Below are 13130 nucleotides of genomic sequence, written 5' to 3' on the forward strand. Positions count from 1 at the left end.
CAGAGCCGCCTGCTGCTTCAGAGCCGCCTGCTGCTGCTGCTTCAGAGCCGCCTGCTGCTGCTGCTGGAGAGCCGCCTGCTGCTGCTGCTGCTGGTGGTGCTGCTGCTGCTGCTGCTGCTGGTGGTGGTGGTGGTGCTGCTGCTGCTGCTGGTGGTGGTGTTGCTGCTGCTGCTGCTGTATATTGGCCTGATTGAAATTCATGCCCATGAGCTCCTGGTAAATGTGTCCGATGGCCATTTCCGTGGCACTGGGCAGATGTCCATGGGCGTGCAGGCCAATGTCGATGCCAGCCCCAGCTCCAGCCAGAGCTGCTGCCTCGGCTATGACCCTGGGCACTGTCGCTGGCGAAGGATGACGCGGATGCTGCTGCTGCTGTGGAAGCAGCGCTGCAGGTCCTGGCTGATTCGCGGCCTTGTGCTGCGGCTGCTGGGACATTGCCATGCCGCCCATTCCGGATGAAGAGGGTCCCTGAAATACGGATAGAGTTGGGGTTTTCCTCAGAACAGCTAAGAAGGAGGGCATGTTGGGCATATTCTAGCCAACGAATCATCGATTCCTAATTCATTGAAAGCCTAGAGCACCACTTACCCCCGAGTAGCTTTGGCCGGATACTCCGGCCGATCCAGCCGGAATCTGACTGGAGCTTTGGTCGAAGCCCGGCGGCGGTTTCTTGTTCTTGTCCTCCTCCAAGCCCATGTAGTTGGCGCCAAACAGCGCATAATTCTCGGCCGCCTTGAAGTACTGGGCGGAGCCGTTCTCCGGATCCTTGCTGTTGTCGCCGTAGAGAGAGCGCATCACTTCGTGTATAAAGTCCGAGGCGGTCCCGCTCACCGCTAGAGCGGGCGGCTCCCAGACCCCAGGGGTAGTATCATCGATGGTTGGCTGCCAGATGCGCTTGGCCCCCTGGCTCGAAACTTTGCCTAAAGCGCGAGACAAACGCGTGGATTATATTTAGTTTAGAGGATTCATTGGTACACACCCTCAGAGGCAGCAATCGCATCGTCCTCATCGTCATCGTCCAAATACTTTGAGTTGAAGCTATTCTCCGACATCTTTTTGTGCGAGAAAGAAATGAAAATGTTTATTGGAAAGAAACACCGCTGAACGAGAACCTTCACTGCTTCGAGCGAAATGGAAGCAATCGGATCCCAGTCGTGTGTTCGTTTGTTTATGGCGATCGGTTGCACAAAAAAAATTGATTTATGGGAAATTTATTTTATTTATGCGGAGTTGTCTACTAATACACGCTGAAGTTTCTCGGAATTACTGCCCGACACAGACGCCTACCACGACAGTGCTGCCCAGTCAGAGGTCGTGGAGGCTTGAGTGCTGTGTGTGCGTGTGTGTATCAGTGGATGAACTATTGGCAGCACTGGTTAATCTTTTTGTGTATTGGTGAACGAAAAATGCCGGCATACACATGCCCACAGAAGTCTTAAAGTGAGACTTCTGCGGATCGAAGAAATATCAATCCAATCCATTGCATTTTGCGCAGAAGAAGCGATGTCTCACTTTGGGCGACTTTTTCAGTGCTGCCAATTATTTAAGGGAGATAGTTCTCTGCTCTGAGGCATCTATCATGGAACACGAGTGTGTAGAGGCCGGTGCCGCAAATATTTCGAATATTTCATTGCACTTTGATGATTCTCCATCGCCATTTGCACTTGTTGGCTTCAAAAACCATAAGCGCCCTCAAATTCATCCACTAATTGCCTGGCAAGCCGCACATTTCGAATAAAATATATAAAAATCTACCATTTACCATATTAACCTTCTTTTTTCTGTGGAAAAGATTAAGTTTTTGAAAAACAAAGCACTTTATTTTCACTGTAAAAATGGCAAATAGTATTTGCAACGAAAATTCCGCGGAGTTCAAGTAAAGCTACTGAAGGTTGAAAAACTTCATTGTTACTATCGATACATCGATGTTTCTTCAACTATCGATGGAAGAAAGAGCGCCAACTGCTTGGGTTTGATTATTCGTACAATTTTGCTCATGATCCGACATCAAATAGCTTAATTTCGATATTCCGTTTAGCATTTTTAAGCATTTTTAACATTTATTATAAAATTAATTAACAGACGACTCGGAAATGGCGTAACAGAAGCCCGAGCCAGCTCCGGCCAACTTCACGCGTCCCGGGATTTCCACGAGTGTAGGGCTGCATCTGGAAATTGATCGAAAATTGAATTTAAAGCAAATCCACTGGCAGAAGGGAGATTCTTACACATTTTCTGTACTGTTGTTGCCACAGTTTCCGTGCTCGTTCCAGCCCCAGGTGTAGATCTCGCCGGCTGTAGTCCGCAGCAGGCCGTGCTCTGCCCCCATGTGCACGCGAGCAGGCGTCTGGCCGTCGGGCAGTCGGAGGCTCAGTGGCTGGGGCACCGCCTGCTGCTCGCTGATCGAGCCCGTGCCCAGCTGTCCGTAGCACTTGCGGCCCCACATGAGGATCTCGTTGTTGCGGAGCAGCGCCGCATTGTGGGTCCAGCCGACGGCCAGCTGCCGCACGTCCTCCTCGAAGAGGAAGGCGTTGGACTGGTCTTTTGACCAGAAATGCTGCCCCACCAAACTCAAAGAGCTGTCAAAGTTGAATAAGTTAAAGTAAAAAAAAAACGTAAATACATTTTTTAAAATCTATATGAAGGCGCGGTGGACGTGCCTCAACTGTTAAAGTTGAATGAGTCGAATCCTCCAGAAATCAGGAAAAACAAACAAATTATGAATATGTACGCAGAAGAATAAACCGTTTGTTTCATCCACGAGATTCGCAATGTACAACTTTCTAGCTTAAGGATTACACATGCATTTTCTCAATATAAAAACAAAGACCTCCTGATTATAGACGTCCGCCACGACCGTATCTGCGACGGAGGCAACTCCTCCGCAGCACCTCCGCAACTTTTTGTGAAAATATGTTGAACGAAAAATCGGTAGAACATTTTTTTTTTTCATCGAAAAAACATGCCATTCGCAATTCATGTTTTTTTTTTTCCCATGTAAATTTAATAAATTTTTAATTGAAAGACATCTGAAGAAGATTCAGTTTAGTCAATAGAAACAGTGCCAGTATTAGGAAAAAAATATATACATACATATATGTATGAGAAAACAGCTCTTGTCGGCCTTTTTATAGGAAAAGCAGCCTGCAGTCGGCGCTGCAGCTGCGCAGTAGCGATGGACGCGTCAAAATGGCGGAACGTGGACTTATCGATAGGTCCCTCATAAATATTTCTCGTTTTTGATATTTCGGGTAATGTTACTAGCTAACTAGAACCCTCAGCCTTGCCCAGAAACTTTAATCCGATTGACGAATCATTTTCCCACAAGACTGGTTCATTTTAAAGCAGCTTCAGCTCTTGAATTTGAATTTTCAATGGTTGGGACCGGTTGCTACCGATTCATACTCGATTCAAATAGAGCGAAAAAGAGAACCTTAACTGATTTAATGAGAGCGCAAAAAGAGCCAATAACCGTTTCGAAGAAAGCAATTCGACCATCAATACTATCGATTGGATGCAAGTGGTGTGCGCCAAATAGAAATTGTTTGAAAGTGAATGAGCGAAAAGGATTTAGATCCAATCCATTGGAATAAATGATTTGAGAGCGGTCACCGCAGGTAGAGTTCAGTATTCTAGGGATGGTTGTTAAATATGTATTGATATATAAATTTTTTGATATATATCGACTTATATGTCTGATATTTTTTGGCTGGGCGAACATATTAACATGAATATTTTTCTCAGATTTGGCCGAGTCGATACTATTTTTCTGTTGGCTCAGGACGTAAGATCAAATATATCCGCGACTTTTGATTCTACTTATCGATGTACAGGAAGCTGCGAACATCGGTACTTTTGTGCGATAGTCTGATAAAATCCGGCGGTTACATGCCTTTATTTTGAAAATAACAAGCCGCCCATAAAATTGTATTCATTCAAATAGTAACCACTCAACTTAACCACTGTTCATCATCAGCGATCTTTTCTTTTTCCCTGAAGAACATGTGTTTGATTCCAACTACACAGAAAGCGACAAAAGTAACGAAACTCCTGGTGCTAAAAAATGAAGCTAGGAAGCCGCAAAGGTTACCTTTACAAAGCCAGTGCTGCCAATGCGGGGACAGAAAATATATCGTTTTCGCCGGCTTTGTCAATCGGAATAGGCCAAACATTTGTTCAGATATGGTCAACAAATCTGGCAATTAATAGTCAGTTCAGTGAGTGTTCTGTGTAAAAATTGTGAAGCTAGAAATAAGTTACAATAAAACGCCTAAGTTCGCCTGTATTTTCAGTAGTAATTTCGAACTGGATGGTTCGCAGCCTCCCTGAAAAAAGCAACGCGTGCGTGGATTCTGCCGAAGACCAATCCAAAAAGAAGTGAAAAGTGAACAAATAGCACAGTAATTCGAATTACTTTCTTCAATTAGTGCACATACGTACGTATTTATTGTCTGAAAATCAGAATCAGTGAGAATCCCAATGTTCTATCAGAATGAACGGTCATCATCGCAAGAGAAAGTGGCAAGCTGGGCGCGGTGAGGATCTCACCACCGACGACCGTATTGAGTTAATTGCCGAGTTGATGGCTAAACTAGACGGAGTCAATTTCGTCGCCGACTTTTTCCACATCCGTCGACTGAAACTGCTGTTCACCGACTGCCTGCCCGACCACAAGGAGCAGCTGCTACGCATTCTCATAGGCTGTGTGACCCGGCCCCCCAGCCTGGCCACAGCTAGCTACGCCCAAATTGTGAGTCTCCTCTCCAACGACTTTGATCTCCTGATGGTCGACTGCATCCGCGCCCTGATGGTGGTCCACCAGAAGGCACTCATCGATGGCAAGTGGGAGAAGGCGCGCGGCCTGGAGAGCTTCTTCGCCGAGCTATGCAAGTGACATAGCATAGAAGGGCCCTGGCTATGCAGTTTGATCACTGCACTGCCCCTGTTCGGACACGATACGTAATACATATCAAACTCTCGGTAAACAAAACATAGCATATTCAATAACACGACATTAACACACGAGCCTAACACACGAGCCAAATAAACGAAGAATCTAGGCAACGATATTGGTGCACTTTAAGGATTTGTTTTAGGTACTACTCGTATTATTATTTATTCAACAGAAATTCCCCACCATCCAGCCCCGCAACCCACTCGACAATCCGTTTGAAGAACTCAGCGTCGACCAGCTCGACGATCCGCACATTCCCATTTTGTCATCTTCGCTGCAGCTAACCAGGGGCTCCATGGCCCCCAGGTAGATGGGCACCTGGAATCACACCACACAAAGGATGTGTGGGGAAATTATCCACATGCACATGCCCCTCTGTACTAACATCTTGGCTCACTCAAATTTCACAGTTTTATTTTGAAGAGTGAGAGGTTTTAGATTGGCTAACGACCCAACAAAATTTTGGATCAAGCTCAAACTGCCATTTGATTATGTTTATTAAACATACGAGTAAAATCTGCGTCCAACAAAGGGGGAGGCGGGGGTGTGCATTAAAGCTACTTGAAGAGCAGAGGCAACCTGCAGTGAGGCTCCGTCTGACTGGGATTGTCCGAATAGAGCGACATGGTCCTAGCGGTGAGATCGAAAATGCCAACGGCAATGGTTTTGACCACCTCATCACAGCTGCCATTCTCGCGCCACACGCAATACATTCCCCCAGAGACATCGCCCAGCATATGGCGCACATCCTGCTCGCTCGATGGCGGCTTGTAGGTGCCGAACGCCTGCATTCGCGATACGCTGGAGTCGACCATCAGAGCGTTGGCCTGATCCTGGCGTATGCGATCGAATCTAGGATCGAATCGAGAATTACTCAAGCTGCGCTAATGACTACTGGTAGATCACTGATTCACATGGTAGTTATGATTGCCCAAGGGTATCTCCTTGATGTTCAAAAGCGACTCATTCTTACGGTCTGGCGAAGGCGCCATCTCCACATTATAGAACATCTGGCGGGGATCGCTGTGAAATCAAGGAACAAGAAAACTGCAGACTGTTGACTGTTGACCGTTGACCAAAGTCCCTTTGATACTCACGCCAAGAAGGTAAAGTTAATGGAGCAGGCATCGGCTGCTCCCACACCTGCGTCCTTGAGCACCCTAAAAGCATCGTCCACATTGCTGGTGGCCAGCAGGGCTCGTGTCAAGAAGTGTCTCGCTAAAAAGCATTAAAGCCAACCCTCATTAAAGGTCTCTTATCCCATCGAAAGGGAAATGGGAAGTACACTCACGTGTCTTGCCACTGCGCAACAGCTCCGCACTGATCGTATTGATGCTGAAGACCAGGCCATGATAATTCTGATTCATGGTGTAGCCGGGCAAGTGTCCGGCATAGCACAGGGACATAAAGTGCTCTTCCTTGACATTGTATTTGCCCTGCGGCTTGTCGCTGATGATGTGCGCGTCAACAAAATAGTAATGATTGAGGGATTCCGTCAGGGCATCCTCGGTGTGACCCAACAGTCGCTATAAACGAGACGTTGCACTGTATTAAAGCAATCTTCTGGGGCTCCTCTAGGCTTTACCTACGCAATTCTTTTGGTTGACAATGATTGTGGAGCAGCCAGTCGGCTGGTTATTGTTGCGCGGCTGTAGCTTCAACGCCTGCGGCAGGATGTCGTCAAGGTGCAGCAGAAAGAGCTAAAAAGCAATATGATAAACGTTTTAAAAACAAAATTAAATATATATATTAAAATATAACCATGTACGTCTGCTAATCTCTTTATTTATAAGATATACAGCTGAAATTTTTCAAACAGCAGTACCGTTCTTTACTGGACTTTTCGACTTTTCTGGTCCGACCCTCAGAAATATACCAAAATATACCGTCTCATTTGAAAAATATACCGTAAATGTACTGACGAATTCATGTTCTATTTTACATATTCCTCGTTTTTAAAATTCCGTGGAATATTACTAGCTATATAGAACATTTAGCCATGCCCACATAGTTTTAAACGATCGATGAATCAATTTTCTACTTAACTGGCCTATTCTAAATACTTGCTTTTATTGGATTTTTATATACCGTTGAAAATGGTAAACCGGTCACCCTGATTGATTATGCTAAGCAGTTGCTATCGGATTTATCGACAGTGGTATTTTGGTATATTTCTGATTTTCTCAGCTGAAATCGATAACAGGCAAAAAAAAATAGCTGATTTTATCTGCATTTTCTTACGTTTGAATGAAGAACAAAAGAAAAAAAATGATATAAGCTCCTTTATTATAAAAAAAAAAATATTTAATTTTTTATTTAAATATTGGCTTGTACGGAAAACGACTGGAGCGACTTCGGGTGGACAGTACCACCGTCACACTTTAACCTCCCGTTCCCACATACTCGAATTGACGACTCCCACCGCATTGGCTGCAGTTTGGCAGCGATTTCAGCTGATCCGCCACAGTTGCGGCTGTGTTTTTTATCCAAAGGGTATCCTCGCTTGTAGCGCACAATCTGCTTGGGCTCGTTGCCCATAAAACAACCCGTGGAACTGGTGGAACATCACATCAACACAACGGTGGCTGTTCCCTCCGCCTCTCATGGCAATGACAAAGTAAGTAATCCTTTGTAGTTGATCTTCACTTGCAGAATCTGCGGGCGTGTCCCACACTGTGGTCGCTTCTTGTCAATGAAACGCAGGCCTCAGGGCACTCCACACAGCATGATGTGGGTGGTGTGGATGTGGGGGGGCTGTCCGAAGCGGATCTGCAACACAGCACCGCTCTCACCGCTCAACGATTTCAAAGATGTTGGCACGGATCGGCTGACAAGGCCGAACATGATATAGGTGTTCCAGTCCAGCCCAGCCCTTCAAAACTATACACTAAAATTCAGAAGCGGAGAACACTTCAACAGAAGATGTCGACGGTTGAGGTACAACAGACCACGGCAGTGATGCTGGAGAAACGTTTTCCAATGACTGTCTGTCATCAGGGAATGAAGGTCATTTTAATCATTGCAAAAACCCAGCAGCCGGGAGGCGCTCTGCAGCAACAAGAAGATATTGAGCTCATGCCTCGCCCTCGTGTGGAATCGGACTCCAGTACGCGCGGAGCCGCGACATTCTGGGCACAGGCACAGGGATCCATCTGCTGAGGCGGACCGCAATGTGTGTGTCGTAGAACTAAATAACTTAGAAGACTGTTTAAGAGTACGCCTTGCTATGCTGTCGGCCATCAGCCCAGCGGAGACGACAACAAACTCGACAAAACAAACAAACAAAATATTTTAAAACTAGTTCAAATACTCGATCGCTCCATGTCATCTAATCTGTGGGTGTGGAGTGTAATGTCCTGGCCGTACTCTAGTTGTCCCAGAAGTGGACCTGGCGACGCAAACGGGCACGATACGCAAGAAACACCGCTTTGAGAACATACGTCGTGTGGGTCAGGGACTATGCCAGTTGCTGTTACGGCCTTTTGGCCGTAGGAGAGGAGAGCCGCCTGCTGCTTCAGAGCCGCCTGCTGCTGCTGCTGGAGAGCCGCCTGCTGCTGCTGCTGCTGGTGGTGCTGCTGCTGCTGCTGCTGGTGGTGGTGTTGCTGCTGCTGCTGCTGTATATTGGCCTGATTGAAATTCATGCCCATGAGCTCCTGGTAAATGTGTCCGATGGCCATTTCCGTGGCACTGGGCAGATGTCCATGGGCGTGCAGGCCAATGTCGATGCCAGCCCCAGCTCCAGCCAGAGCTGCTGCCTCGGCTATGACCCTGGGCACTGTCGCTGGCGAAGGATGACGCGGATGCTGCTGCTGCTGTGGAAGCAGCGCTGCAGGTCCTGGCTGATTCGCGGCCTTGTGCTGCGGCTGCTGGGACATTGCCATGCCGCCCATTCCGGATGAAGGGGGTCCCTGAAATACGGATAGAGTTGGGGTTTTCCTCAGAACAGCTAAGAAGGAGGGCATATTGGGCATATTCTAGCCAACGAATCATCGATTCCTAATTCATTGAAAGCCTAGAGCACCACTTACCCCCGAGTAGCTTTGGCCGGATACTCCGGCCGATCCAGCCGCAATCTGACTGGAGCTTTGGTCGAAGCCCGGCGGCGGTTTTTTGTTCTTGTCCTCCTCCAAGCCCATGTAGTTGGCGCCAAACAGCGCATAATTCTCGGCCGCCTTGAAGTACTGGGCGGAGCCGTTCTCCGGATCCTTGCTGTTGTCGCCGTAGAGAGAGCGCATCACTTCGTGTATAAAGTCCGAGGCGGTCCCGCTCACCGCTAGAGCGGGCGGCTCCCAGACCCCAGGGGTAGTATCATCGATGGTTGGCTGCCAGATGCGCTTGGCCACCTGGCTCGAAACTTTGCCTAAAGCGCGAGACAAACGCGTGGATTATATTTAGTTTAGAGGATTCATTGGTACACACCCTCAGAGGCAGCAATCGCATCGTCCTCATCGTCATCGTCCAAATACTTTGAGTTGAAGCTATTCTCCGACATCTTTTTGTGCGAGAAAGAAATGAAAATGTTTATTGGAAAGAAACACCGCTGAACGAGAACCTTCACTGCTTCGAGCGAAATGGAAGCAATCGGATCCCAGTCGTGTGTTCGTTTGTTTATGGCGATCGGTTGCACAAAACAAATTGATTTATGGGAAATTTATTTTATTTATGCGGAGTTGTCTACTAATACACGCTGAAGTTTCTCGGAATTACTGCCCGACACAGACGCCTACCACGACAGTGCTGCCCAGTCAGAGGTCGTGGAGGCTTGAGTGCTGTGTGTGCGTGTGTGTATCAGTGGATGAACTATTGGCAGCACTGGTTAATCTTTTTGTGTATTGGTGAACGAAAAATGCCGGCATACACATGCCCACAGAAGTCTTAAAGTGAGACTTCTGCGGATCGAAGAAATATCAATCCAATCCATTGCATTTTGCGCAGAAGAAGCGATGTCTCACTTTGGGCGACTTTTTCAGTGCTGCCAATTATTTAAGGGAGATAGTTCTCTGCTCTGAGGCATCTATCATGGAACACGGTGTGTAGAGGCCGGTGCCGCAAATATTTCGAATATTTCATTGCACTTTGATGATTCTCCATCGCCATTTGCACTTGTTGGCTTCAAAAACCATAAGCGCCCTCAAATTCATCCACTAATTGCCTGGCAAGCCGCACATTTCGAATAAAATATATAAAAATCTACCATTTACCATATTTACCTTCTTTTTTCTGTGGAAAAGATTAAGTTTTTGAAAAACAAAGCACTTTATTTTCACTGTAAAAATGGCAAATAGTATTTGCAACGAAAATTCCGCGGAGTTCAAGTAAAGCTGCTGAAGGTTGAAAAACTTCATTGTTACTATCGATACATCGATGTTTCTTCAACTATCGATGGAAGAAAGAGCGCCAACTGCTTGGGTTTGATTATTCGTACAATTTTGCTCATGATCCGACATCAAATACCTTAATTTCGATGTTCCGTTTAGTATTTTTAAGCATTTTTAACATTTATTATAAAATTAATTAACAGACGACTCGGAAATGGCGTAACAGAAGCCCGAGCCAGCTCCGGCCAACTTCACGCGCTGCATCTGGAAATTGATCGAAAATTGAATTTAAAGCCAATCCACTGGCAGAAGGGAGATTCTTACACATTCTCTGTACTGTTGTTGCCACAGTTTCCGTGCTCGTTCCAGCCCCAGGTGTAGATCTCGCCGGCTGTAGTCCGCAGCAGGCCGTGCTCTGCCCCATGTGCACGCGAGCAGGCGTCTGGCCGTCGGGCAGTCGGAGGCTCAGTGGCTGGGGCACCGCCTGCTGCTCGCTGATCGAGCCCGTGCCCAGCTGTCCGTAGCAGTTGCGGCCCCACATGAGGATCTCGTTGTTGCGGAGCAGCGCCGCATTGTGGGTCCAGCCGACGGCCAGCTGCCGCACGTCCTCCTCGAAGAGGAAGGCGTTGGACCGGTCTTTTGACCAGAAATGCTGCCCCACCAAACTCAAAGAGCTGTCAAAGTTGAATAAGTTAAAGTAAAAAAAAAACGTAAATACATTTTTTAAAATCTATATGAAGGCGCGGTGGACGTGCCTCAACTGTTAAAGTTGAATGAGTCGAATCCTCCAGAAATCAGGAAAAACAAACAAATTATGAATATGTACGCAGAAGAATAAACCGTTTGTTTCATCCACGAGATTCGCAATGTACAACTTTCTAGCTTAAGGATTACACATGCATTTTCTCAATATAAAAACAAAGACCTCCTGATTATAGACGTCCGCCACGACCGTATCTGCGACGGAGGCAACTCCTCCGCAGCACCTCCGCAACTTTTTGTGAAAATATGTTGAACGAAAAATCGGTAGAACATTTTTTTTTTCATCGAAAAAACATGCCATTCGCAATTCATGTTTTTTTTTCCCATGTAAATTTAATAAATTTTTAATTGAAAGACATCTGAAGAAGATTCAGTTTAGTCAATAGAAACAGTGCCAGTATTAGGAAAAAAATATATACATACATATATGTATGAGAAAACAGCTCTTGTCGGCCTTTTTATTGGAAAAGCAGCCTGCAGTCGGCGCTGCAGCTGCGCAGTAGCGATGGACGCGTCAAAATGGCGGAACGTGGACTTATCGATAGGTCCCTCATAAATATTTCTCGTTTTTGATATTTCGGGTAATGTTACTAGCTAACTAGAACCCTCAGCCTTGCCCAGAAACTTTAATCCGATTGACGAATCATTTTCCCACAAGACTGGTTCATTTTAAAGCAGCTTCAGCTCTTGAATTTGAATTTTCAATGGTTGGGACCGGTTGCTACCGATTCATACTCGATTCAAATAGAGCGAAAAAGAGAACCTTAACTGATTTAATGAGAGCGCAAAAAGAGCCAATAACCGTTTCGAAGAAAGCAATTCGACCATCAATACTATCGATTGGATGCAAGTGGTGTGCGCCAAATAGAAATTGTTTGAAAGTGAATGAGCGAAAAGGATTTAGATCCAATCCATTGGAATAAATGATTTGAGAGCGGTCACCGCAGGTAGAGTTCAGTATTCTAGGGATGGTTGTTAAATATGTATTGATATATAAATTTTTTGATATATATCGACTTATATGTCTGATATTTTTTGGCTGGGCGAACATATTAACATGAATATTTTTCTCAGATTTGGCCGAGTCGATACTATTTTTCTGTTGGCTCAGGACGTAAGATCAAATATATCCGCGACTTTTGATTCTACTTATCGATGTACAGGAAGCTGCGAACATCGGTACTTTTGTGCGATTGTCTGATAAAATCCGGCGGTTACATGCCTTTATTTTGAAAATAACAAGCCGCCTGCTGCTTCAGAGCCGCCTGCTGCTGCTGCTTCAGAGCCGCCTGCTGCTTCAGAGCCGCCTGCTGCTGCTGCTGGAGAGCCGCCTGCTGCTGCTGCTGCTGGTGGTGGTGCTGCTGCTGCTGCTGCTGGTGGTGGTGGTGGTGCTGCTGCTGCTGCTGGTGGTGGTGTTGCTGCTGCTGCTGCTGTATATTGGCCTGATTGAAATTCATGCCCATGAGCTCCTGGTAAATGTGTCCGATGGCCATTTCCGTGGCACTGGGCAGATGTCCATGGGCGTGCAGGCCAATGTCGATGCCAGCCCCAGCTCCAGCCAGAGCTGCTGCCTCGGCTATGACCCTGGGCACTGTCGCTGGCGAAGGATGACGCGGATGCTGCTGCTGCTGTGGAAGCAGCGCTGCAGGTCCTGGCTGATTCGCGGCCTTGTGCTGCGGCTGCTGGGACATTGCCATGCCGCCCATTCCGGATGAAGAGGGTCCCTGAAATACGGATAGAGTTGGGGTTTTCCTCAGAACAGCTAAGAAGGAGGGCATATTGGGCATATTCTAGCCAACGAATCATCGATTCCTAATTCATTGAAAGCCTAGAGCACCACTTACCCCCGAGTAGCTTTGGCTGGATACTCCGGCCGATCCAGCCGCAATCTGACTGGAGCTTTGGTCGAAGCCTGGCGGCGGTTTTTTGTTCTTGTCCTCCTCCAAGCCCATGTAGTTGGCGCCAAACAGCGCATAATTCTCGGCCGCCTTGAAGTACTGGGCGGAGCCGTTCTCCGGATCCTTGCTGTTGTCGCCGTAGAGAGAGCGCATCACTTCGTGTATAAAGTCCGAGGCGGTCCCGCTCACCGCTAGAGC

The 13130-nt window shown here is 46.9% G+C and overlaps 4 protein-coding genes across 7 annotated transcripts; 1 reads left to right on the top strand and 3 right to left on the bottom strand.

The window, feature by feature from the left end:
* Nucleotides 1-937: 937 nt before the first annotated feature.
* LOC117187591 (RCC1 domain-containing protein 1-like) lies at nt 938-2986 on the bottom strand. The gene is made up of 3 exons (XM_033390280.1): nt 2229-2986; nt 1772-2168; nt 938-1052 (listed from the first exon to the last, which is right to left on the bottom strand). The coding sequence occupies exons 1-2, from the start codon at nt 2444-2446 to the stop codon at nt 2072-2074; spliced, it is 315 nt and encodes a 104-aa protein (XP_033246171.1). The 5' UTR covers nt 2447-2986; the 3' UTR covers nt 938-1052; nt 1772-2071.
* A 1064-nt stretch (nt 2987-4050) lies between these two features.
* Nucleotides 4051-5069, top strand: LOC117187463. Of its 2 annotated transcripts, none has more exons than XM_033390204.1 (3): nt 4051-4217; nt 4293-4436; nt 4492-5069. In XM_033390204.1, the coding sequence occupies exon 3, from the start codon at nt 4493-4495 to the stop codon at nt 4892-4894; it is 402 nt and encodes a 133-aa protein (XP_033246095.1). In that variant the 5' UTR covers nt 4051-4217; nt 4293-4436; nt 4492; the 3' UTR covers nt 4895-5069. The 2 variants fall into 2 exon arrangements, with proteins under 2 accessions (XP_033246095.1, XP_033246104.1); XM_033390213.1 differs by having other exon boundaries at nt 4296-4436.
* Nucleotides 5070-5491: 422 nt separating this feature from the next.
* LOC117187001 lies at nt 5492-7492 on the bottom strand. The gene is made up of 6 exons (XM_033388550.1): nt 7358-7492; nt 6544-6654; nt 6246-6480; nt 6052-6172; nt 5861-5977; nt 5492-5806 (listed from the first exon to the last, which is right to left on the bottom strand). Exons 1-6 carry the CDS (start codon nt 7490-7492, stop codon nt 5512-5514), a joined length of 1014 nt encoding a protein of 337 aa, XP_033244441.1. The 3' UTR covers nt 5492-5511.
* Nucleotides 7493-8226: 734 nt separating this feature from the next.
* LOC117187412 (SWI/SNF chromatin-remodeling complex subunit SNF5-like) lies at nt 8227-11335 on the bottom strand. Of its 3 annotated transcripts, none has more exons than XM_033390039.1 (5): nt 10597-11334; nt 10165-10536; nt 9374-9446; nt 8983-9314; nt 8227-8862 (listed from the first exon to the last, which is right to left on the bottom strand). In XM_033390039.1, exons 2-5 carry the CDS (start codon nt 10297-10299, stop codon nt 8257-8259), a joined length of 1146 nt encoding a protein of 381 aa, XP_033245930.1. In that variant the 5' UTR covers nt 10300-10536; nt 10597-11334; the 3' UTR covers nt 8227-8256. The 3 variants fall into 3 exon arrangements, with proteins under 3 accessions (XP_033245930.1, XP_033245931.1, XP_033245932.1); XM_033390041.1 differs by lacking the exon at nt 8227-8862 and adding an exon at nt 8877-8900 and having other exon boundaries at nt 10597-11335; XM_033390040.1 differs by lacking the exons at nt 10165-10536; nt 10597-11334 and having other exon boundaries at nt 9374-9575.
* Nucleotides 11336-13130: the final 1795 nt, after the last annotated feature.

This window comes from Drosophila miranda, chromosome XL (genome assembly GCF_003369915.1).
Source record: "Drosophila miranda strain MSH22 chromosome XL, D.miranda_PacBio2.1, whole genome shotgun sequence".
NCBI classification, from domain to species: domain Eukaryota; kingdom Metazoa; phylum Arthropoda; class Insecta; order Diptera; family Drosophilidae; genus Drosophila; species Drosophila miranda.